General features: G+C 44.5%; 1 protein-coding gene across 1 annotated transcript; it reads right to left on the bottom strand.

Moving 5' to 3' along the window:
* Nucleotides 1-1,046: 1,046 nt before the first annotated feature.
* Nucleotides 1,047-2,804, bottom strand: KCNE4 (potassium voltage-gated channel subfamily E regulatory subunit 4). Its single transcript, XM_027779472.2, has 2 exons — nucleotides 2,590-2,804; nucleotides 1,047-2,169 (listed from the first exon to the last, which is right to left on the bottom strand). The coding sequence occupies exon 2, from the start codon at nucleotides 2,141-2,143 to the stop codon at nucleotides 1,652-1,654; it is 492 nt and encodes a 163-aa protein (XP_027635273.1). The 5' UTR covers nucleotides 2,144-2,169; nucleotides 2,590-2,804; the 3' UTR covers nucleotides 1,047-1,651.
* Between the last annotated feature and the right edge of the window lie 20,182 nt (nucleotides 2,805-22,986).

Below are 22,986 nucleotides of genomic sequence, written 5' to 3'. Positions count from 1 at the left end.
CCCTCCAAGTCAAAAGCAGAGTTCTCCCTTCCAAATGGAGAAGTACAGCAGCCTCTTGCCTCAGTTTGTTCCTGCTGTTCAGCATTCATACTTTTCAAGCTGTCTCTCAAGCTCTAATGCCAGTGGCTAAATCACAGAGCTATTTTAGCACAGGAAATAGGTGAAGACATTTTGCAAACATTTTGCTGTGCAGTGCTTTAGATTCAGGCTCTTCAGCCCTCATGCTTCAGAATCAAACATTGTAATAAGTTATTATAAAATATAAGGTATGATTGAATTATTAATTCTTTTTTTTTTTTTTGTTCTTACTTCTTTTAACAGTGCAATAATTTAGTAACTAATTTCATGAGCATTTAAAAAAAACACAACACAGTACCATTAAACTGGGGGGGGGGGGGGGGGGCGGGGAGGGGCCGAGGGGTGTGTAGTTTGTGGTAGTTTCCAAAACTAGTTACCAATGACTTTATAGAAATGCATGTGTCACATGCAAGCTGGTTAAAAAAACTGCAATGCAATGTTTATCTACACTGGATTAAATAGGGCAGAAAGTCGAGATTCTTTAATGATGTAAATGGGCACAGTTGTACTGGCCTCAAATGGAGAATTTAAGTCCAACAGATAGGCACAAAACTTTGTGCATGTCCCCTGACATCAGGAGGACTCTGCTGATGACTTCGGTGGGGCCAGGATTCCACCCTTGCTAGGTTAAATTCTATTCTGAATTCCACCTATTTTTCAAGGGGGAGTAACAGAGCAGCATTTGTTCAAGCCTTTCTACATCTTACACCTTGTAACAAAGATCTTTTAATGTCTCCTGTAACTTACAGATCTTTGCCTTTAGTGATCAAATGTACATATACATAATAAAAATACAAAAGCAAATAATAAAACCACTTTTCCTACTAGCAACTGGCTAGTTTAAAGACTGGATTGCAGCAGAAGTTGGTGAACCCGACCCAGTCAGTACAGGTACAACTTAAGCAAAGATAGATATAGTGGCATGGATCTGAAACTGGGCTCTACATACCTCCTAGAAATTTGGTACCTTTATTTTTTTTCTTTCATTCTTTCTGTGCCTGAAGTTAGTCTACAACCATGCTGCAATCTCCCTTCAACTGCAGCATCAACAATTTTTCAGGTTTTATGGCCTCATTGAGCAAATCGGGTGTTGGCTGTTGTTTGTTATAAAGAAAACACAGTAAAAGTACTTCTAGTCTATCACAGTTTTCTGTGAATGAGCATTACCCATTGTCTTTAACAGCCAGGCACTTGCATTAGGTTCCCTAACCATTTCCCAGATATTTGCAGAATTCTGAAATATGCGGAGACAGGCCAGTAATAGTTACCCCATTAGAGAATATATATATATATATAAATATAAATATAAATATATATATATTCTCGTTGTTCTTAGCTCTTATGGTAAGAAATAATAATGGAAAAATTAAAATGAAGCATCCCAGTTATGTGCAAGTTACACTTTGGAGTTGGATACCACTGCTTCCTTGTCCTGCCAGTCTCAGGAACACCTCGGGCCCGGGGGCACGGATACCTGTTCAGAGTTCATTGGAGAGCAGGAAAGTAGAACCACAAGTTCTTAGTGGGAGCTCCACTCACACTTTGGCAGCTGATCAAGGGAGCCCTGCAAGTGCTAGGAGTTCTTGTGGATGTTTTCCACAGATCCCTCGCTGCTCTCATTGAGGAGCATTTCTGACACTTCCCCCAGTTCAGCATCCGGCACTTCCTCCTGGATGGTGAAATGCACGTCTGGGGAGGAGGATTCAGAGCTCACACTGCTGCCTTCCATTGAGCAGATGGCGCAGGACAGGGACGGCACCATGCTCTCCTGCAGCATGTTCAGCATCATGGGGATCTGAACAGATTTCAGCCCCGATATGGTTGGTAGAGGCTTCACAGCTTCCCCCCATTCTCTCTCCTCATCTTTGTAAAGCAGAAGCAAATTGGACTTCTTCTCTTTTCTTTTGGATTTCATGTAGCCAAGCATTATTCCTATCAGGAAGATCCCATAGAAAGACATGACGATCAAAATGTAAAAATACTCGTTGCTGTTGCTCTTCTCTGTGTTGCGGGATTCAGCATCAAGCATGGCTTGGGTTATGTTTGCATGGTCCATCTTCAGCATGGAAAGTGTTTTACCACAGCTAAAGCCTGGAGGAGAACGTGGGTATATGTAAGATCAAACTTCAAAGATAAAAAAGAAACATCTTAAAAAAGATACCCCCAAACGATTCCTTGCTACTCATAGCTTGCAAGCTTGCAAAACAGACACCTGATTGAAGCTTGCAGTCTATCATACCTCTGCGTTAACATTAAAGTGAATGAACTGTTAATCAGATACAGAAAGTATTAAAGGAAAGAAAATGCATAATATTAAATCATGTTGAGTTCTATGCTGAAATATAAAGCCCTGAATCCACATGATTAAAGAAAGAAAACCATACAGAAATACTCCACTAGGCACTTAAATATAGTTTTGTGCTACTTGACCATGCTTCCATGGGGAGGGGGAAGTTAGAAGTATTATTTTATTCAGTGCTGCAGGAAAAAAAATATCAAAAAGCAACTTACTTCGGTATGCAAATAATTCCTCCTTTTGCAAAGCTCAAGAGACCTTTCCTCTACCAAATGCCGGGTGTTCTGAAAACTTTCCTCTGCTGCAGTTGGAATAAATAGCTCTCAAGAAATGTTTCATCACGTGTTTTAGAGGCACAGTTTATAATAGTTTTGTGTTGGAGTCAACAGACGAACTTGAAGGATTGCAGTTCAACCCACTGAACTCTTAACAGCTGTGAAAAGAAAAAGAGTTGGGAATTCAGATTTTACTCTTTCCTAACCAGTTCAGCACTGGCTCTTTCAGCTTGGGAATCTATTCCTCTCACTGCCATTCTAATTGCTAAATCTGACCTGTTACCCTGAGAACTGCTATGCAAAATGGAAAACCTGCACACGATTATTCTCTGTTTGTCATAAAATATGGAAAAATATACATCTGAATTTTATAATAGACACTATCAAGTTATTTACATGCCTGCTATACATAGTTTTCCTGAAGAGATAGGGGCCGAAACAGGTTATTTTCTTTGCCTGGGACTAGTGACAAAGCCTTTCAAAGTGCGTACAAAACAAAGTGGTGACTTTCCATTCATGCTGCAGCTCCTTTGCCACAAGGTATGGGGCTGGGAGGACTGCACCCTGGGTCTCAGGTGAGTTTTGGATGGATATGCTGGTGCCACATAACTTCAGCCATCGAAGCAGCAACTATGGCATTTTGGTTCCCCACATGACTGGAAGGGTGCAGACTGCTCCGGGGAGCAACTCGGAGCTCCTGAAGTTAGCAGCTCCTTTCTCCCACTGTTTGTAGAAGCAGCCAAGAGCTACGCGGTCTGCATGCTGTTTATGCCTAAACAGACCGCGACCACTGAGTTAATGCAGATTTTAGTATGAGAGGAGTTTCACAGCTTCTGGGCAGAGGGACGCTCTAAGTGCCTGCTGGAGGCTATTGCAGCTGGTTTCTGGGCTGAGCAGGATGCCTCCTAGACCGCTGGGCAGGGCAGAGTTAGGACGCAGGCTGGGTTGTGGGGCCCGCAAAGTTCCCAGTCATCAGCTCAGTAGTACAGGAGGCTCTGAGACCCCTTTTCAACACGTAAGCAACAGCACAGGCCATGGGAAGAAGGAGGCCCAGCTTGCACCTTGGGGATTTCACTTCCTTAGCCTCTCCATCCCCGTTCTTCACACACAAAGCCCAATTAGTCAGGCCCCACATGTGAATGTCACCCCTTTTGCAAAGTCCCAAGGATGTTTATGTAACGGAACACTCCACTTCCAGAAAGTAGTTGACTGGTGCTAGAGTTTCCCAACGGTAGGTCTGGGGTTTTTTGCCCCCGCAGCCACTTGTGGATTCTTTGCATAGACAGCAAATTCTTTTCCAAGCTCTGCCCTCACAATCCCTCTGAGGTAAAGGCAGAGATAGGATTAACCACTCTTCACATGTAGGAAAAAGCAAGAGGGAGGAGTTCAGCAACTTTAAATGAAATGAAGAATTCAAGGAAAGACAGAATTGTATCTGTGTTTAGAACCAGCATTTTCCATCTTTTCTCCGAACAACTCCACAAAGAAAGGAAAAAAGTTACATTAGCCAGATTCCCTTCTCTGTCCCTTAAAATAGAGGATCCACCCTTTAGGATGTTGGTTTTATCTCCTTGCGCATTCCCATGTGATAGCTCAGGAGCTGTTGATGTTGGACTAATGTCTGCTGGGATTTCATCTGACAAAATCTGTCTGCAGCACCAGCTTGCCAAGTCTGGATTCTTCTTCCCTGTTCCTGACAAATTACTGAGCAGGGAGCAAGAGCACAGTAACTGGTAGGCTAAAGCATAACGCAGAGCAAGTCTCTGGATTTACTAGCTAACTTTGGGGAATTTTTATTTCACATCTTTCTCAGTTCCATGTGATATTTGCTCCCCCATTCAGCTCCAGAAATTTGGAATCTGAAAAATTAAAGACAATATGTCAGGTTTTATCAACATCCTTTTATGCAGGACTTTCACAGAATGTTGAGGAAATGCCCAGCATTGTTGGGTCAATGAAAATTGGCTCAGTACAAGGAGAAATCCCTTCTCTGTGCTCATGACACCCTATGAAACCAGCTCTGAAGCTGCTTGATCCTGGGAATGAGACCACCTAAAGGCTGTCCTGCTGCCTCCTGCGGTCAGTGTTATGTACAGGTAATCACTCCCCTTGACATGAAAAGTGCTTTCAGACACCCAGAGGTGCTGACACTCCACAGCTCCCACCAGTGAGCCAGCAGAGTGAATAGAATCACTTATTTATTCCAAAGCCTCATATTCTTCATGTAGGTGAAGCCCAGTACAAGGTTACCACGATGAACTGCAGCACCCAACAGGAGCACAGGAAGATGGGTCAGTTACATCCATAGATCTATGAAATCCCCTGAAGTTCAACTGAAAGATGACTGAATTGCATATTTATGCAGTTATTGCTGAAAACTCTGTTTACCTTGGCTAGCTGATGACACCAACTCTTTTCCATCTGTTAGCCCATGACTCTGAAAAACAGTTTAATTTTAAAAAGGCCTGGAAGGAATCCCTGAGCTTTCTATAGACATGAAGAGGAGGGATAGGAAAACACTGGGGATTAACCACCTGAAAAACATATGCCACTTGCTTACTGGTGCCATAAGTCTGCTTTCTCAAGCTGTACCCTGTAGAAACTATACTTTCATCTAAAAACAAGACCTAAAAAAATGAAAACTGGAGCCTATTAGGTTTGTGTTTCAAAATTACTTTTGTTGCAAATTGTATTGTAAAACCATTGACCATGGCAAAAATACTTGCTTAATTTGAAGTCTTTCTTTGCCTGCACCACCACGCCCCCACACACCCACACCCCCCACACTCCCCCCCCCCCAGAGTTAAGGTTACTAGCTATTTCTTTTTTGAGGTTTCTTTCTTCCTTTCAGATCAATTTTTTTCCCCAATCTTCACAGAATTTCCCTGAAATTTCACTTACAGATCTCTTACACTTCCTGCAATTGCCTTTCACATGTTCCTCTTCACCTTCTTTAAATGAATCCCAACCTAGGCTATAACATTTAAGAATAATCTTCATGCTGTTGCTCCCACCTTTCAGATTCCCCCTTTGGAAAATATTCAGACTAGTAAAGCAGAGCAACAGCCAGGCACTGCAATGATGAAAAGGTCACAACGTAGCTGCTGATGCCAGTTTTTTTTCTCAATGTCCTTGTCTCCTAGAGAGCCTTTTGTGGCAGCAACCTTCGTCACCAAAGGACGCAAAAGTTGAAGCTTGAGGCATCCCATGGGGCAGGAATTCTTCACAACACAGCCTAAGGGATAGTATAATGTGAGCCCTTTCTCCAAATCAAAATGTGAAGATAGTCAGAAAACTGAACAAGGACAGAATCCGTGATGAGGACAACATGAAACATCCTTAGACACTCAGATGACTCCCTGAAGATTCCCTGCCATGGAAAATACATGCCTAACCCTTCATTACAGGCTAATCCATGGCCTGATGCTGCATTTATCTTTCTTTTTGCAGTTAGGGGGTTAATAAAAATAAAGATACAAGACACAACTGATAAAGGGCTAGCTCCTACCAGAAGCTGAGCCTGTCTAGTAAATGTATGCTAACAGTTTCACTCTAAGGAGTATCCAAGCATATGCATTTTTGGAGTAATCATCTGAAAAAAAGGAAAGAAAAGAGAAATGGGAAGAACAGAGGAGCTGGGGTTTTTTCTCCCTGCACATGGACCTTTAATGGAAGTAATGGTTTGGTATTTACCACTAGGGAGAAAAAGGAGGGAAAGTTTTGCCATGCAAATACTGACTTAGTTATAATTTAAACTTTCCAGGCACAGCAGCTGGGAAAGGACAGCAAAGATGATAAATATTTTCCACTCTCATATAAGATTTCAGTTAGAGTAAAATTAGGCGTCAAGAGCTGGGTTTGACCCCATAAAGAAAGACACAATGAATGGGATGCTTGTGCCCTTGATTTGGTCTTGCGTTTAAAGACCTGCCATGCTGAGATGCACATACTGACTTTTGGTCCCGTTGTAAAACACACGCCTCACTGAGGACCTGATTCCTAAAGTTAATGGCAGTCTCTCACCTCAAGTGAATGTCAGATCAGGCACGGTCCCTGCTCCTTTCAAGTTCTGTACAACGCAGAGTCAATTTCAAGTGAAGCTTGTGAGTGTGTTGGAATAAAAGGGTTCGCTCAAAAGCAGCAAGTCATGCACTCATTCCTAAAGTAGGGAATGAGTAGCAGCCTGACACAAGTCATGTGTCTCCTTGCTAAAAAGCCTACTTACAGTATGAAATTTATGAGCTTTACTATATGCTTTCAACACTTCTATGCCTCAGTTCACCCACTTGTGAAATTAAGAATATCTCCAAATTGCATGTGCTGTGAGGGTGCAGCCTGGTAGCGCACTTGCAGATTGCTACCTGAAAAGGTAAAATAACCATCGCGTTTGTGAGCACAACAGCAGGAGCACACGGCTGGGCTGGCAGCTGAGCAATTCTCACACAGCTCTAGGTTCAGTGTCATTTTCCATCACTCCTCCTTATTTTTCATACTGCAGAAATAGATGATGATTTTTTATATACTTCACACAAGCAACTTCCAGAGGAAGGTGGCTGTTTTCTCAGTGTCATCCACAACATGGAAGTAACGCTCTGCCCAGTTATTAACTGTGAAAAGCTTAGTAAAATGCTACAGTTCTGCCTTGCTACCTTACAGTCTTTCACATGCAAATATAACTCCAGACGATGCATACAATAAGCCTTCTCTCCAACTTCAGGGTTTAGCTTTCTTTAATTCAAATTTTATTTAACCTTCATAGCAATTCCCCATATCATGAAACTTCAAGTTTCTCAGGCATTCCCTGCACCCAGAGCAGCAAAAACTTTCCATTTTCATCAATAGTAGCAAATACAGGGTTCAGAAGCACCTCACAGCCAAGGTGGCCATCTGCCCTAATGCTCTCAACTCTAGTAGTGGCAAGAGATTTCCCAGAAGTCACATCTGGAGTATTGCAATTGCACTCCAAGCACACAACAAAGATCTGTAACGCAAATTGGTTTCTGATCCTGAGAGATGACAAGCAACAGAAAACCTCAATGATAGCTGTAATAACTGTTTATACTGAATTTAACTGTAGGGCATGCATTGTGCAAATCTTGGTGTTTTGGGATAGGGCATTTCTTTTCAACCTCTAAACCGAATTTCAGAAAGCTCTGAGTGACTGAAGATAAACAGAGTGGAAACAGGTAACTCATGATAGCAATAATAAGAAATTACATATAAAAAAATCAAAATCTTTCAGTGGCCTGATATGACAATCTGAGTCCAATGTCCTCACACTCTCAATTCTCTTTCCTGTAGCTGAAACAGGTTACAAAGTTATTTTGTCAACATACATTTCTGTACAATAAAATTAAATTTTATTTTTATTTTATTTGTGATTCTGTGAAACTTATACTTCATATTATCTTACCTTTTGGCTTTCATGTGGCACAAAGGACATAGGTATGCTTGAACTGAAAATGCTTTTTCTTTTCTTATTCCTTCCCCACCCCCCACCCCGAATAGAATTATCTGTTGGATGCACTACCTTTAAAAACAGAATAAACTGAAAGCTTTCTTTGCTCTCAAATGCTAGATTCAGTTGCACTGTATGCAATCAACTGTGTTCAATACATTTGACTCTACATGGGGTTTAAAACAGCAGCATACTAAATTTAAAAAAAAAAAAAAAAAAACCAAAACAAGAATCTCTAAATGTGATTAGCAGTATTTAGAAGAAATTCACTGACAAATCCAAACACACATTTCTGTTTCTTCAGCAAGGAGACAGCACTTACACTCCTCCAGCTATGGAAAGGTGCCTTATGTAGGACCATTCATCCTCTCCTCTTTGAAGGGCTTCTGACTAATCTGCTCAGAATTAGCATTTTGATTTGCATTAGAGAAGGCTTCTGACAAATCTCAGGTGAAGGGATATGAATGAATATTTACGGGGGTTTTGAAACATTCCTCTGCAGGCAGCATGAAGATCTCTCCTCAGTTTTCTTTCTTTTTTTTTTTTTTGTTGTTGTTCATTTAGAGATTTTTCATTATCTGAAAAATTCAGCATATGCCAGCAGTTGAGAAGCATAAGAAATAAAGGAGAAGCATAAGAAACCAAGAACAGGGGAGCAGGATGCTCTCTCATGAAATGAACGGGGCAAGGCTCACACACCCAGTGACTTCACTTGCACTGGCACAGAGGTGTAACAGCTCTCAAAGTCCACCACACTTCAAAGAATTTGAGAAGGAAAAAAAAACCAGACAAAAATTTAACTACTGGGGAAACAACAGACTCTGAAGTCCAGGAGGCAGTTGGTGCTTAGTCGTACTAAGCCACAGCATTGCGGTTTTAATTTTCGTATATCAAGAAATGTTAAAGACCCCAACATCTTGATAAGCAAGTTCTGCCACAGACACATGCCCAGAACTCCCACTGAATCCTGCAGGGTTTGCTGAGTGTGAGGAATACTCCTCTAATAAGGTACCAGCCTGGCTTCCTCCATGGGCTGCATCTAGTTTTCTACCTTGAGATTAAAGTACCTGCCAGTACCTAAGGGGTATTTCACATTAATCTTTAACACTGCTTTTGAGGACAGGGTTGAATACAGACTGTTCAAAAGAGATTGAAAAAAGGGAGATCGTTATGACATTCACCACAAAAGCAATTCTATCCCTTTAGGAACTTGTGACAGCACACAACAAAGAATACAACAAGTGTCACAGTGATCTTTGCATCCTCCCAAGGAGGGAAAACGCATGCAAAGGTAAGTTCACTCTCCTCTCCCAGAAACAGGTGTAGAGCAGAGATGAAAGGGACAGACAGTGCTTTCTCAGTGGCACACATCCAGCCCAGCTGAAGTGAAACCACTTGCGAGGTCTTAGAAGAGAAGCTACATTTCTCTTCATTATTGTTTTTTTCCAATCCTGGAAAATTTGTTTGCAAAGTAAAAAGTAGTCCGTGCTGTTTCACAGCCATGTCAGCACAGCATCCCAGGTCACTGTGACCTTCAGCACATACAAGATTTTTCACTTTCACATGGATACCAGATGCTAAGCCCTCTTTCCCTCCGATGTTCAAGGCCCTCAGGCTTTTGTACTACATCAGGCACTTAGTATCGTGTCCGTTTGCAATGCTCCTTTTGAGTTTTTGTTGTGAAACCTCCACATTTTCTGTAGCTATTGCAGCAAACATCACACTCCGTTAATTTCTGCTCTCAACCTTGTTGACCTGAATCTTCATGGGATTGCAAAAGCAGTTTAGGTTTCATCACTGCCTTTTCCCACAGCAGTCCCCTTTCAAGCTGAAGCAACTGAGACAGCACTTCAGTTTGATTTATTACATATATTTGGCATCTGTTGACTGTACTCACTTTCAGAACATAAAATATTCAGAACAGCTATTTGTATTCTTATTCCAAAAGTCTGCTTTGGAAAACACAACACACACAAAATAGTGATCTGGGGTGTAAATAGCATCAATTGGGATGAACCTCAGGTGCTCAGCAAAGAGGACAGAAAGCATACAAAAGAAGAAGCAACAGCACATCCACCCTCTCCAAAGGGAGGGATGCTGCAAGGTAAAGGAGGGAAATCTGAAATCCAAGGCTGAACTCCCAGTCTCAAATGAGGAACCCATCTGCAGTTTCCCTTTGGATCCTGTAAGGTCTGGCTTACCCTTTTAGTGCCTGGATACAAGAAGTTAAAACTATTCCTGAAAATGAGCTAAGATCCGTTGCTATATTTCTGTATTAGTCCACAGAGCCACAGCTGTGAGTATGCAGAGGATGAGTCCCTAAATGCATAATGTATGGAATGGGTTGTATGCAATACAGGGTCATGCCAGCTTTAACAGAACAGGATTTCTTCCTTTTCAACTGACAGAAAATCTTCATTTTTTCCAGTTAAAATAAGCACTGGTAATCCAGCCTTGCGTGGACATCTGATGGAGATCAAAGGATGTAATCTTCCATTACTAGGAACCTGATCGATGTAACAGCTCCCCACAACCTCCCACATGAAAGAAGTTTCACAAGAGCTCCAAGAGACCTGGAAAAGCCCAAGGAAAAGCTTTCCTGACATTCTCCTCACCAGCGCAGCGAGTTTGCAATCTGCAGATTAGGTGTGCCCCATGGGTGCATGTGGCATCAAACAGAACAGAGAGAAGGTGTGCAGCCCTCTGGGAACCACTGCTGTGTCCCCATAAGGTCCACAGCCACATCACCCTGTGGAAAATTGTTCCCATGCCATGTGTTGAACAGAAAGAGCGAGAGAGCACACAACACTGCAATACTGATCAACATCAAAAAAATCAAAATAAACTTCCCAAATTATTTTTTAAAAGGTAATACCAAGAAAAGGAACTTAGTAACAGGTAAATTCCTACTCTAATCAGGGGCAAGCTTACTTTTTTGAGTGCAGGCATTCATGCCTCTGTGGTGAGATACCATCCCTTCTTGAATGCATTTTGTTAAAGCAAAAGCAACCATTGGTTTGATGGAATTATGCTTTTAGAACTCAGGGGAAAACACTCTCCTCTCTTGGCTGCTCAAAGTAAACAACATGTGGTCTTGTGTGGTCTTTTTGCTCCTCATATGAGGCTGGTATTTTGCTCATCTGTAGGAAGCAGCAGGAAATGCGGAGTTCTGCACAGATACAGGATTCTGCACTTTCCTAACAAGCTCTGGAAGCGCAGTGTGTTTGGGGGAAAAAAATTACTGCTGTTCAATATGGGAAATACAAAAAAAATACACCTAGACACATAGAATGAATTAATACTCCTCTGAGTCACGTAACTACAGAATTTTGATGTAGCCATATTCACAGAATTTCCCAACTCTCCCATAAGCATTTGAGTGTTCAAGCATCAATGGAGTACTAATCAATTCTTAAACTAAAGTGTTAAAGGAATTCCTGAAAGCAACATAACTGCTGTACTAGTTGTAAATATAGTTCATGGTGTGCAGTGGTTGCTCACATAAATCATCCACTTAGGGAAGAGAAATAGCGCTCCGGCAGATGAAAGGGCTCAGCACAGCAGGGTCTGTGTTCCCTTTGCTGTTGCACTGCAGGCAAGGAATCTGTTTGCTGCTTTCTTCAGCAAGGATCCTGAAGAACGACACTGCGTAACATGCTGCTACCCATTTACAAAAGAATATGGGGTGTGGAAACTTTGTGTTGGTTTTCTTAACCGTCACTTGCTCACTCAACCCCAGGGCACCCTGTCTGCACCCATCATGGCAGGGGATGCACACAAACCATTTAATCAGTGTGTTTTCCAAGTGTCGCTCCCTTTCCCTACCACACTATGTCTCTTCCACGTGACCCATCCACGTCCCCCTCTCTCTGACCCTTCCTCTGCATGGTCTCGACCTCCACCCCGCCAAGCCATTCAGCCCAGGTCAGCCAAAACCCAGAGGAGGTCTGCTACCCCCAGCCACCTCCACATGATTTGGCTGGCTCCCTCTGCCCCACGGGCTCCACTTCATGCTCCATGTATTGCAAAGGGACGTGGACACAGACCACTCTCATCTATCAAATCGTGTGAACTGAAAATGCAAACTGGAAGCCGCTGCTTCAAAAATGGAACTCGTGTAGTCCTTACCCACATTGCAGAGCTTACCTCCTTCTGAGTTAAACCTCCCGCCACCTTCTCCATCTGTGACTCTTGTCCCTCTCCTTTGATTTCTCCCATGATATTTTGCTTTCACCATCAATGTCCTTCACAAACCAAGTTGCCAAGCATCTCCTTCAAAACCCTCCAAGATCCACCTACTTGCCTGTAGGGACAGAGAGGGAAGGGAGAAAGAAAAGAGATGTTAAGAAGAGTCTAAATAACACTAAGACAACAAAAAATACGTGCACATGTTACTCAGCACCACAGATCCATATTACTTGTTCATGTCACCTATGGCTTTTCGCTGACATTTCTGGTTATAAACATAATGTTTATATCAAACAATGTCATATCAAAACACATCGCTGCCTGTAGCAAGATACCTCGCATTTTTCTGAGCCCTGAAATAGCAATCACACCCCATACATTTGTGAAGTGCACTCAGCTGGGACAGCTCTGCAGAGCTCCAAGTGTTTTCCCAATACCTCCCTTGAAGAAAGAGCTGTCAGAACCAGTTCCTTCCTTCTCCCAGAAGATATCCTCTCTTTGCTGCAGCTCCCTGGGGCTGTGTGGCTCAGCCCCTTGCCTCTGCCCGGTGCTGATGCTGGGGCTGGTGCAAGGCGCATTCCAGAAATGCTTCCAGCCATCGCCCCTTGTGCTGCTAACTCTCCTCCTTTCCCTAAACATTCAGACATGGCTTAGTCAGACTTTTTTTTTTTTTTTTTTTTTTTTTTTAAATAGTTGCTCATTCTCAATGAGACATGGGTGCATCTGTTCTGGAAGGTTCTCTGCCCAAGTCATCATTACCTGATATAGCTTACTTGGATTAGAGCCCAGACCTAGAAAACGTTCCTCTGGATTAATTTGTTTGTGAATAACAGATTAAAATGAAAAAGAGGATGTAGATTTGTTTGCTGTGAGTGTAATAATCTCAGCATTAGGATTAGCTAGCAGCATAAGCAAAAAATCCAAAAACTCTCAAAAAAGTTATCTGAGATTAAGGAGTCTTGGCGATTAAGCTTTATGATTTGCTGCTGAAGCAACCAACACATCTGAATTCATCATTATTTTTTCCTAAACCCAAGAACTAACAAGATAAACCAAAATATTTCCATCAATTCCCATCATGTTTTGGTCTATTATAAAGTCTCTTTTTAAACATCAAGCTGACTTTGTGAAGACTACGGTAGGAGTTAACTAAAGAGTAGGCAGTACAAAAGCATCCTGAAACTGGGTGACAAGCTGTGCCAGGCTGCGATTTTGAGGCAGTGAGAGCAGAGGAGCTTTGCTCTGGTCTCCTGTGTAATGTGGGAGCAAATAAAAAAAAAAAATAACATCTTCCAGTTACCAGAAGGATAAAGAGAGATGCAAAATCATTCAGAACTGGACACAGATTGCAAACCCTTGAGGATGCCATGCCATTTTTGAACCACAGTTTCTAGAAATTCTTAGGGGTCAGACTTTTGTTGTTGCTGTCGAGCTTGAAAAGCACACTATTAAATTGGGAGCTCAGTACCAGAGAAGCAGCAGATTTAAGGGTCAATGCAGAGGCCAATCACCCTTGGTGTTGACAGGGCTCTGCCCTGCCTCTGCTGCACCCCACACCGGCTCCTGCAGCAACCTCTGGAGGCAGGGACAGGCTGGATTATGTCATGTATTACATGACGTTACTGGATCCTGAAAGCACCAGGTAGGACACTCACAGCCTCAGGAGTGCTCTCACAGGGACCCACTACATCTGATTTTTCAAGAAAGTATCTGTTGTATTACAGCCAATCAACAGGTCCAGGCTCAGCCGGTGAACTGCTCAATTTCATTAGACACAGCAAATCTTCACAGGGGTCATTTCCCACTGAAGTCACTGGGTCGGTTTGCTTTTCTACAATGAATCATATTCTGCTCTTTAGGCTTAATACTGAAATCCTTTTCTAGATAATTCCCACTAACTCTGCTCTGTATGTTGCCAGCCTCATAACCTCATATCCCATCGATATCAACAGCAAGGAGGGTTGGTCACCTCTTCACAGTGCCCCCAAACACCATATTTGTGTTACCACAAATCTGTCCCCTTTGCAGACGTTGCTGTAACACCTCCAGGTCTCAGGGTTTCATGTTTGCTGGTCTCTTGGTACAACCCTGCCATCCCCATCCTCTCCAACACATCCCATCCAGACCCTCTCCTCAGCACCCAGCAGACCACAACAAGCTTCAATACTTCATACAGAGGAAAGCTATAAAAGGTCCTGTCTCATCATTGGAAAGCTCAGTGGGGGCAATCCTAGGTCACTGCCAAAACACCCCGTTGTTCTTTTAGGTTTTTTGCTGTTTGGTTTTGGGTTTTTTCTTCCCCCTCATGACTGGTTTCAGGGCCAGATGAATCTCAAAAAGGAAAAAAAAATAAATAGATACAGGCATTGATTCAGGTATCCAGTACTCAGACACTTCAAATAAAATGCCCAGCTCCTTTCTGTAATTTAGCTCAGGAAAGCAGTCAATTTGCTAAATTAAAGATTTTAGAAGTCTTACGAGCGAAGCGAGCCCAGGCTTTGCCCCGTAATTTATTAGCACTTCAATTTCATTTCTCTTAGCTTACTCAACCCTTCATTTCAGAGCCAGTTAAGTTTCAGTCAAGTAGGTTCATTATACCATGGAAAAACCCACGTGCTAAACTAGTGCTATAGACTGCACTAGCGCCCTTAAAAATAACAACTATAGCAGGAGTGAGCTGCCACATCCCCAGCACAGACCAGCTCGGAGTTCCTGGTCACCCTATGTTGCCATGGCTACAAGCGATGCTCAGAAACCAACGCTGCCACGGAGATGAGATTGCCATGACACCAAGGCAAGCAGGAGGCTACGCTGGGGCTGGGCAGATAACACACTCCAATTTCTGGATGTCATAATTTTAATTAGTAAAGGAATATAATATAGCCACTTACACATAGGTAATGCAGAACTTCAGTAGCATTTCTGCTGAATTAAATTTAGGAGGTTTTAATCTAGCTTTAAAAACAAATGGCAAAAATGCAAGATCTTGTTAACAAAAAAAATTACAAAATACATTAGAATTCTATTATAGCAATAAAGTGGGGGCAATTAATATGCCCTAAATATAAGTAAAAACCAAATGAGGATCCCTTATATCTATATTAACTATGTATTACTGCCTTCCTGAAGCTGAAAGGTAAAGGTTTCCCACGAGGCAGTTACAGAACAAGAGAAACCAAGAAAGAAACAAACTCCTCTGTACCAGGATTTTGAATACTGGAAATTTGTCCATGACTGGGGGTGTACAGGCCGCACCCTGTGTGATGCCAGGCACCTTTAAGCAGGGAGTTATCGAATCCCCCCATTTAGCTAGGCACATTAATTAGGCTGTACTAAGATACTCATTTCATACTATTCAGTTGTTGCCAAGACACCATTCACACTTCTGACTCCCCATTAGCATCAGCTAACAAACTTCTGACGCCTGGTTTTCAAAGAGCTCCAGAAGGATTCAAAGCTGCTATAAGAAAAGAACAAGGCAAGAAAGAAAAGCTGCTTGCTCTTGCAGTCAAAGGAAGAAGTTCAGCCCACGGCTTTTGTGTCTCAGATAACCAGGAAACCAAACAATAAAACCCCAAATTCATTACTTTCTTAAGTCTCATCATTTGGGGATCTGAGTTGTGATTTTTAAATCACAGCTTGCTTGGGAGTTAGCAAAAGCAATAAAGCTTGAAAAAAGCAGACATAACCACAAGTTCCCCTGTTTCCACCTTCTCCCTCAAGTGTTAAGCAAGCTTTCTCCCTGCTTACATCCACAGCTGGGTCCCTCCTGCGTCCCTGGAAGCCCACAACACAGCCCCGACATTTCTCAGCTGCTTTCCCATGTTCAAAACGTAAATGATTTGAGCACAGGTTCAGTCAAGGGCACAGAAATTGTTCATCCTGGGCAAAGCTCTGGGGAGCTGCATGGCAGAGCCAGGGCTGGGGGAAGCCCTGCTGCAGAAACCAACCGGCACTGCCGTGTCATGCAGGTGGTGGGCTTGGCATGGACAGGGTCAGAGACACAGAAAAATTCCAGCCAGCCTGATCTCACCCATTATTTCACTCTGAAACAGAAACCCTGCTATCTTTGACCCTACTCTCCTTCGAGGATGCAGTCAAAGCACTTCTGCAATGCTGCTGCCTCTGCAACAGTATATCCACAGTGGGGAAATCAGCCCCGTAGTCTCAGAGCCTCAGCAAAAGCTAAATGCATTTAGTAATCACCATTACTGCGAGGGCTGTATATTCCAGGCTTTGTGTCGGTGTAACACTCGATACATGTGTTTACGGCTCAGCAATGAAGGTAAGGGTGGCAGAGATTAAACGTCGAGGCTAGCAGGAAGCCAATGACACAATAAACGTCCAACTGCTCAGCCTCTATTGTAGCAACAAGACTATCCTTACCCTCAGGCAGAAATTTGTTTCGGATCTTATTTCAGCTTAACTTGATATTAGCCTTAAAAACAGTTTTAAAAAAAATCCTTACATCTATGAAATGTTGGAGGCAAATGAAAGAGGTATGAGAAGCCCAAACCAGCACATTTTGTTCTGAGTCTGGTGTGAAAGTACATGGGCTTGAGAAGTGGAGATTTCTGATTTGCACCCTTCATTCTGTCACTTGCTCCAGGACTGAAAGGCAAAGCACGACTGAGTCACTGCCCAGGGGGGAGATGGCCTCCGAGAGAGGTCAGGAGTTCCTCCCTACAGCAGGAAAACTATAAAGGACAGATTAAAAAGAAAGAAAGATAATTTATTTAAAACTTTGTTTTGCTATTGTGAAGACACTAAAAATATTTTCAAAATAAAATAGGACTGGAGAGATAATTCTTTACAACGCTTAGGGGTATTGCTTTTTTCTAGATACAAAATGTGAGGGAATCGGGTCAGAACCGTGGGTTTTTGCTCTTGCACGAGCTTCTCAAATTCACAGGAAAACAAATGTCACTGTTCTTCACCGAGTCATCTTTTGCACGCAAGCATGATTGTAACTGAATCACTGACAAATTACAAACATTTGCCACAATGTATTAATCCTGGAAGGTTCTGGGTTTTTTCTCTTGTGGCTGAAAAGAATAAACCTGAGTCAGCTCCAGCACAAAAATCAAATGCTAGTGAACAGGATGAGACGTCGGCCCTTGTGGGGTTTTTTTATTTACCCTGAGGAAGTAGGTCTGCAGCTCTGCAAAGGCAGGTGCCAACGACCACGGTCCCTTTGCCAGTTGGGCTGCCGGCACTGGCTGGGTGCAGCTTCACATTGGTGATGCACTCACAAATTTGGCTGGAGAAAGAACAGAGCTGCCTGCATCCGTCTGCGCAGCATTTGTTTTGCTTCTCTCTGCTCACCCAAACTGCAGACGATTAGGTTTTACGGACAGGGCTGCAGCAGCATAAAGCATCCTTCCTCTGCAGGAGAGTCACTCGCCTGCTCTCCTAAGCAGAGCCATGTTAAGTGGGACCTACCAGGTCTGGGTGAGAAGATCCATGTTGGTCGCGCTTGAGCCTTCCCCTTTCTTACAACAGGCTCAGAGTGCTGGGACATCCTCACCGCCTTCTTCCACCGGCAGTGGAGAGGGAATCACGCTCCACAGATTCAAATCTCCTTCCTCCCTTGATACATTCTGCTTGCTTTGACGGCAATTCTTAAAGCTAGTTTTTCTAGAAGCAATTAAGTTGTTGCCTGTATAGCTCGCAGCCTTTCTTGCTCAGCTGTCTCCTCATGAGACTCAGTATCATTCAGAATTTGTCAAGATATTTCATTTTTTTGGATGTTAATGTACATTTAATATTTAGATATGTTCCTCCACCCTCAAGAACATGCTTGGTGAGGTTGTAGGAGGATGCCTGGTTTGAAGGAGTTAGGCACCTGGGAATGTTTTTTACGTCTGGGGAGCATCAGCTCACCAGCCTTGCCCACCCTTTCCCTTCCTCATCACGGTTATGACTCATCCTCCCACATGGATTCTCCTGCACTCTCAGGCATCGCTGGTTCAAAGTAACTGCCACATCCCAGTTTATGCAACCCCACTAGCCAGTCCCCTGAGCACCTGGTGTGGGTAACACAACCATTTTCCTTTGCCCCCAGACAAACATGCCCTTCTCGAAGCCTGTGCCCCCCAGGCCCCCTTCCTGCAGCAGTGGTCCCACCTGCAGGCACGCTGGTTATGCTCCATGCCCGGGGGTCTTCCTGGAGGTGCTCCGAGGACCATCGCCGAGCCCTGAGGGCTCTGTCTCATGGGCAACTCGCAGCTATCGGAGTATTCAGTTTACAGGCATTTTAAGCTAAAGGTGAATACAAAAAAAACTTATTCTCATTTATGCATGCATAAGCCCCCCTCAACCTTGCAACACAGTATAAGCTGTTAAGGATCCTAAATGGTGTACGTCAACACATTAATCTATGGGCAACTTGCAAAGATCCTACCCCAAAGCAACACCAGCAGAGAAACTGAGATCTTACCCAGGAGAAAAGCAAACGCTGTTTGAACAGGTCAACAACCAAAGCAGGAGCCTTTGTACCCAGCAGCAGGGCTCTGCGGAGGTGGGCAGGAGGGGTGGCAGGACATGCAGCGGGGCTGCAGCCATGGCGTGGGCTGGGGCCAGGGCGCGGACCCCACTCTGCCACGCACCCGCCACGCTCCGTGGGACTGCGCTGCAAGGTGAGAGCAGGACAAATGCTGCTCTTCGAAGTAAAACGAACCATACCAAAGTGGGCGATAGACGCTAGGCATTATGCTGTGCATGGGAGCGGGGCAAAGCCAGTCACTGCTTGCCAAGCACCACGGTGAGCAGCTCCCTGGGGCTGCCAGCCCCTGGCAGGGGGACACTGGCACATCCCACTGCACACACACCTCCGCTCACACAGCCAAGGCTAAAAATCAAGATAAAGCTGTGAAGAAAGCAGCATAAAAATTACCCTGAGTAACATTTTAACTATCACTTAAATTATATCTAAATAGTATAAATATCTATTGCCATCCTTCATGCCTACTGTCAGCTGTATTTTCTTACAGTGCATTTGCAGGGTATGAACGCATGGGGTATGCACCCCAAGATATTCATACAGCTCCCATTTAAGATCATCACATGGACCAGCAGAGAAAAATCAGTAGAGATTTTTTGCTTTGAAGCTACCAGTGCCTCAGTTTATTAGCCTAGAAAATTAATTAAAAAAACAAAATTCAAGTTAATTATGCCAGGCTCACATGGGCTGAGTTATTTGTTCCCTCCAGCACTACAGGAGTATTCACTCCCAGAGGAGCTGCAATGACAAGGGGCTCTGTGATACTTATTTGCTCATCTCTCCAGCATCACACACTGGTTGGGGACCTCACTACAAATAAGCCTTTGCAGCTGCAGAGGAGCTGGGATGCTCCGGCCCACAGCTCCCACCTCTGCAGCCACCTCCAGAAGTGATGCCTGGTCACATCAAAAATCTCTCAGAGATGGCTTAAGGTACAAATCTCTCAGAGATGGCTTAAGGTATCAGCTCCAGAATAAAACAGGCCAACAGATGAATAGAGGGGATAACAAAGAGAATTAAGTTTCACTGTACTTATGAGAAAAAATTGACAAGAGTTCTGTCTGCTTGGTTAATATAGAAAGTCTTTTCCTGCAGTCAACACGTGCTTCCTAATCTCAAAATATTTATAAATTATAGGTAAATACCAGACACGGAGATGCTACAAGCGTTTTAGATGTATCAATCTTTAAAGCTATTTGCCTCCAAAAGCTATGAGAAAGGTCTTGGCAATAAAATCAAAAAATCATAGCAAGAAAAATGTAGGGCGAACAAGTCACTGATGGGTTTCTTACGTGGAGCTGGGATAAAAACCAAAATGGGACTATTTAACAGTGGAAACTGGGTATAATTGCCAGAAGCCTCTGCTAAAGGTTACCACAGCAGCAACCTTTACTGCATAAAGTCACTGTTTATAAGGAACAAGTCCTTACAGAGCTTAATCCCAAGGCTCCTGATGTTAGGAGGAAAAGCTCCCTTCGCCTTGCTGGGCTTTGATGCAAGTCCTGACTCAGCAGCTGGCTGCACTGGTGACGTGGGCTGTGGCACTTCAGATGGGAAAGCATGTCACAGCTCTGCTCTCCCTGCCAGAGGGCCGGCATCACCCCACGCAGCCGCTTTCAGCGGTGATGGAGGCAAACACATGGACAAATTCCTTAAAAAGAGAGGATCAGGAGTCCATCCACCGCTGGCGTTCCATGTGACGATGCCAACGCAGCCAGCTCTGGTCAGAGCAGGAAGGGGAAGGGGATACAGTAGGAAACCTCGAGACACAGACAGACGCAATGAAAAAAATAAGAGCATACAAGAGAAACAATGAAACACTTTGGGGAATAATAGTTAATTAAATAAAAGTTGAAAGAAGCCATACACTTCTTTCAAAGAGGGGGAGTATGCTGTAGCCTCAGCTCATGGTGGGAAAGGAAACGTGAAACAGTGTCAGTCAGTGGTCTTGAATAGCCGTTCTAAGGCTTTGCTGCACTGAATCAGCACAGGAATCTACATATCACAGTGGGTTAGAAATTTCTAGCACAATAAAGCTGTTCTGAGTACTACTGGAGCTTTCTTGAAGAAGTAAATAAACACAGACAGATGGAAATAACTGTAATCCAAATGCTTGGAATTGTTGGAGTGCAGTTTGCACTTATCCTAGATTAGCCCTTAAAACCTACCCCAAGCTATGAAAGGGGAAAAAATTCACTCCTGGCAGAAGCAGGTGGGAGGCTCCTGGGCTCTCAGACACCAGTGGAGCCTCTGGCCCTCAGCTGCCATCAGCGGCAAAACCCAGTGAGCGCACAGGCAGGGCTTCTGCACGGGCACCGTCCCGGCACGTGTGGGGCTGCCGAGGAGCCCTTGTGGCACAGCCCGGGACCCCTGCAACCCCCACCCCTGAACAGTGCCAAGCCCACGGAGCAGAATGCTGCTGCCTGCACCAGGGATGAAGTCAAACCCAGGGAAGCCGTGCCAGGTGCCACAGAAGTTCTGGCAAACACCCCGCAAAGCTGCTCCCTTCCTCCTGCCTGCTGGTCATCCCTGGCGCAGGGCTGAGAAGCTACCTACCTGCATCTCCTCCAGTTACGTCACACTTTGAAAACTAAAAATTAAAAGTAAACTGCTAATAATAAAAGTTTTCAAGAAACACCTTGAAACTTCTTTCCACATGCAAGGAGAAAAAGCCACGTTGCAGATTCCTCACCCAAACCATCCCCCTCACGGTACCCATCGCCGTGGCTGCTGCTGTTGATGACACCGGTTCCAAAAAGTACCCAAGACATCAGCGTTTTCACGTGGCTTTTCCACAAAGTCACAGGTGCCGTCAGGTGGTGAGTGGCTCTGCAATACAGAGAGAAGCAGACGCATGCCTGGTGGCTAAGGGCTCGCTGGCCACCACCGTTGGGCTAAGGGTTTGTTGTTTCCCCAGAAATTAGAAGCCGTGGGCAGCACCAGATGGGCACAGCTCAGCACTCCACGGGCTGACCAGCAGTACCAGACCAATGGGTCCCTGCACCTGAGGCCTCGGGGTGTCCCTGACGCTCAGCACCCCGCAGGACAGCACCAGCCGGGCCAACCCCTGGCAGCCCAGGGCCAGGGTGCTCCAGGTGTACCGTGACACGGCCCAGCAGGTGGGATTAGACAGATTTCTCTGTTATTCAAATTATCTCAGCTTTTTTATCTTTTCCCCAAGGAAAAGAGAGTTGGTGTAAATAAAATAGATTTCTTCTTGCACCTTGGCCAAGCCTTCCCTCCAAGGATCTCCATATGGCTGGGTAACTTCCAGGCTGCTTAAGATTGGATAACTCTTGTTTTCTGCAAATTCTCCCCCTTATTTTAAATAAATAAATAAACAAATAACGTGTAGCTAATCTAATTATAAATAACGAAAGGTTTATTTAAGTGTATTTTCCCTTGTGGAAAAGGCAGGGCAGCTCTGAAGGAAGGGGAGGGGGTGGTGGCACCTGGTTTACCACTCGATATCAGCCACTTGTTACAATTTAGTGATTTAACGTTTCTTGCCTGCCATTTCCCAGTTTGCCCACGAGCCTGCCACGCTCCTGAAATTCCATCGGGCCGGGATGCGGCAGCTTTCCCCGTGCACCCTGCCAGGACGGAGCGGGGGTAACAGCACTTTGCAGGGACATGGGACAGGCCTGCGGCAGCCACCAGCTTCCGGGGGGCACCTCAGGGCCAGGCACACAAGGGGCCAAGGGCCCGCACTGGCCCCCAAGGGCCCGCACTGGCCCCCAAGGGCCTGCACACCCACCCCTCCAGCAGCTGGTGCCCCCTCAGCGCAGAGCACAGCGGCCAGGGCGCAGCACCTGCTCACCAGCAGCCTGCCTCGGCACCCATTGAACTATAAGCCGTCACATGCCAATTCATTGCATTAGTCTAAATATTCCATAGTCAAGCAAGACAAAAAGGAAGGTGTCAGGGATTTTTTTTTTTATTATTTTTTAATCAGGCTTTCCCTTTCCCCCTGGCCCAGCAGCACTGGCTGTCCCCATATCCCCGAGCCAGAGGGTAAGCCGGCCTTGGCTTCCTGGGCAGGCACTTCCCAGCGGGATCTCCTTTGTCTCCACCCACCCTTCCACAAGGAGCAGCGAAGGCAGGTGGGCTCACACCTGCCCACCGCCCTCAGCACCGGCTGCTCCAGGCAGGCAGCAGACACAGGCTCACTCCTTCAGACCTTGGCGGG

The sequence above is a fragment of the Falco peregrinus genome, chromosome 12 (assembly GCF_023634155.1).
Source record: "Falco peregrinus isolate bFalPer1 chromosome 12, bFalPer1.pri, whole genome shotgun sequence".
In the NCBI taxonomy this organism is placed as follows: domain Eukaryota; kingdom Metazoa; phylum Chordata; class Aves; order Falconiformes; family Falconidae; genus Falco; species Falco peregrinus.
The sequence above is the reverse complement of the archived record's forward strand: the minus strand, read 5'-3'. Positions and strand labels throughout refer to the sequence as shown.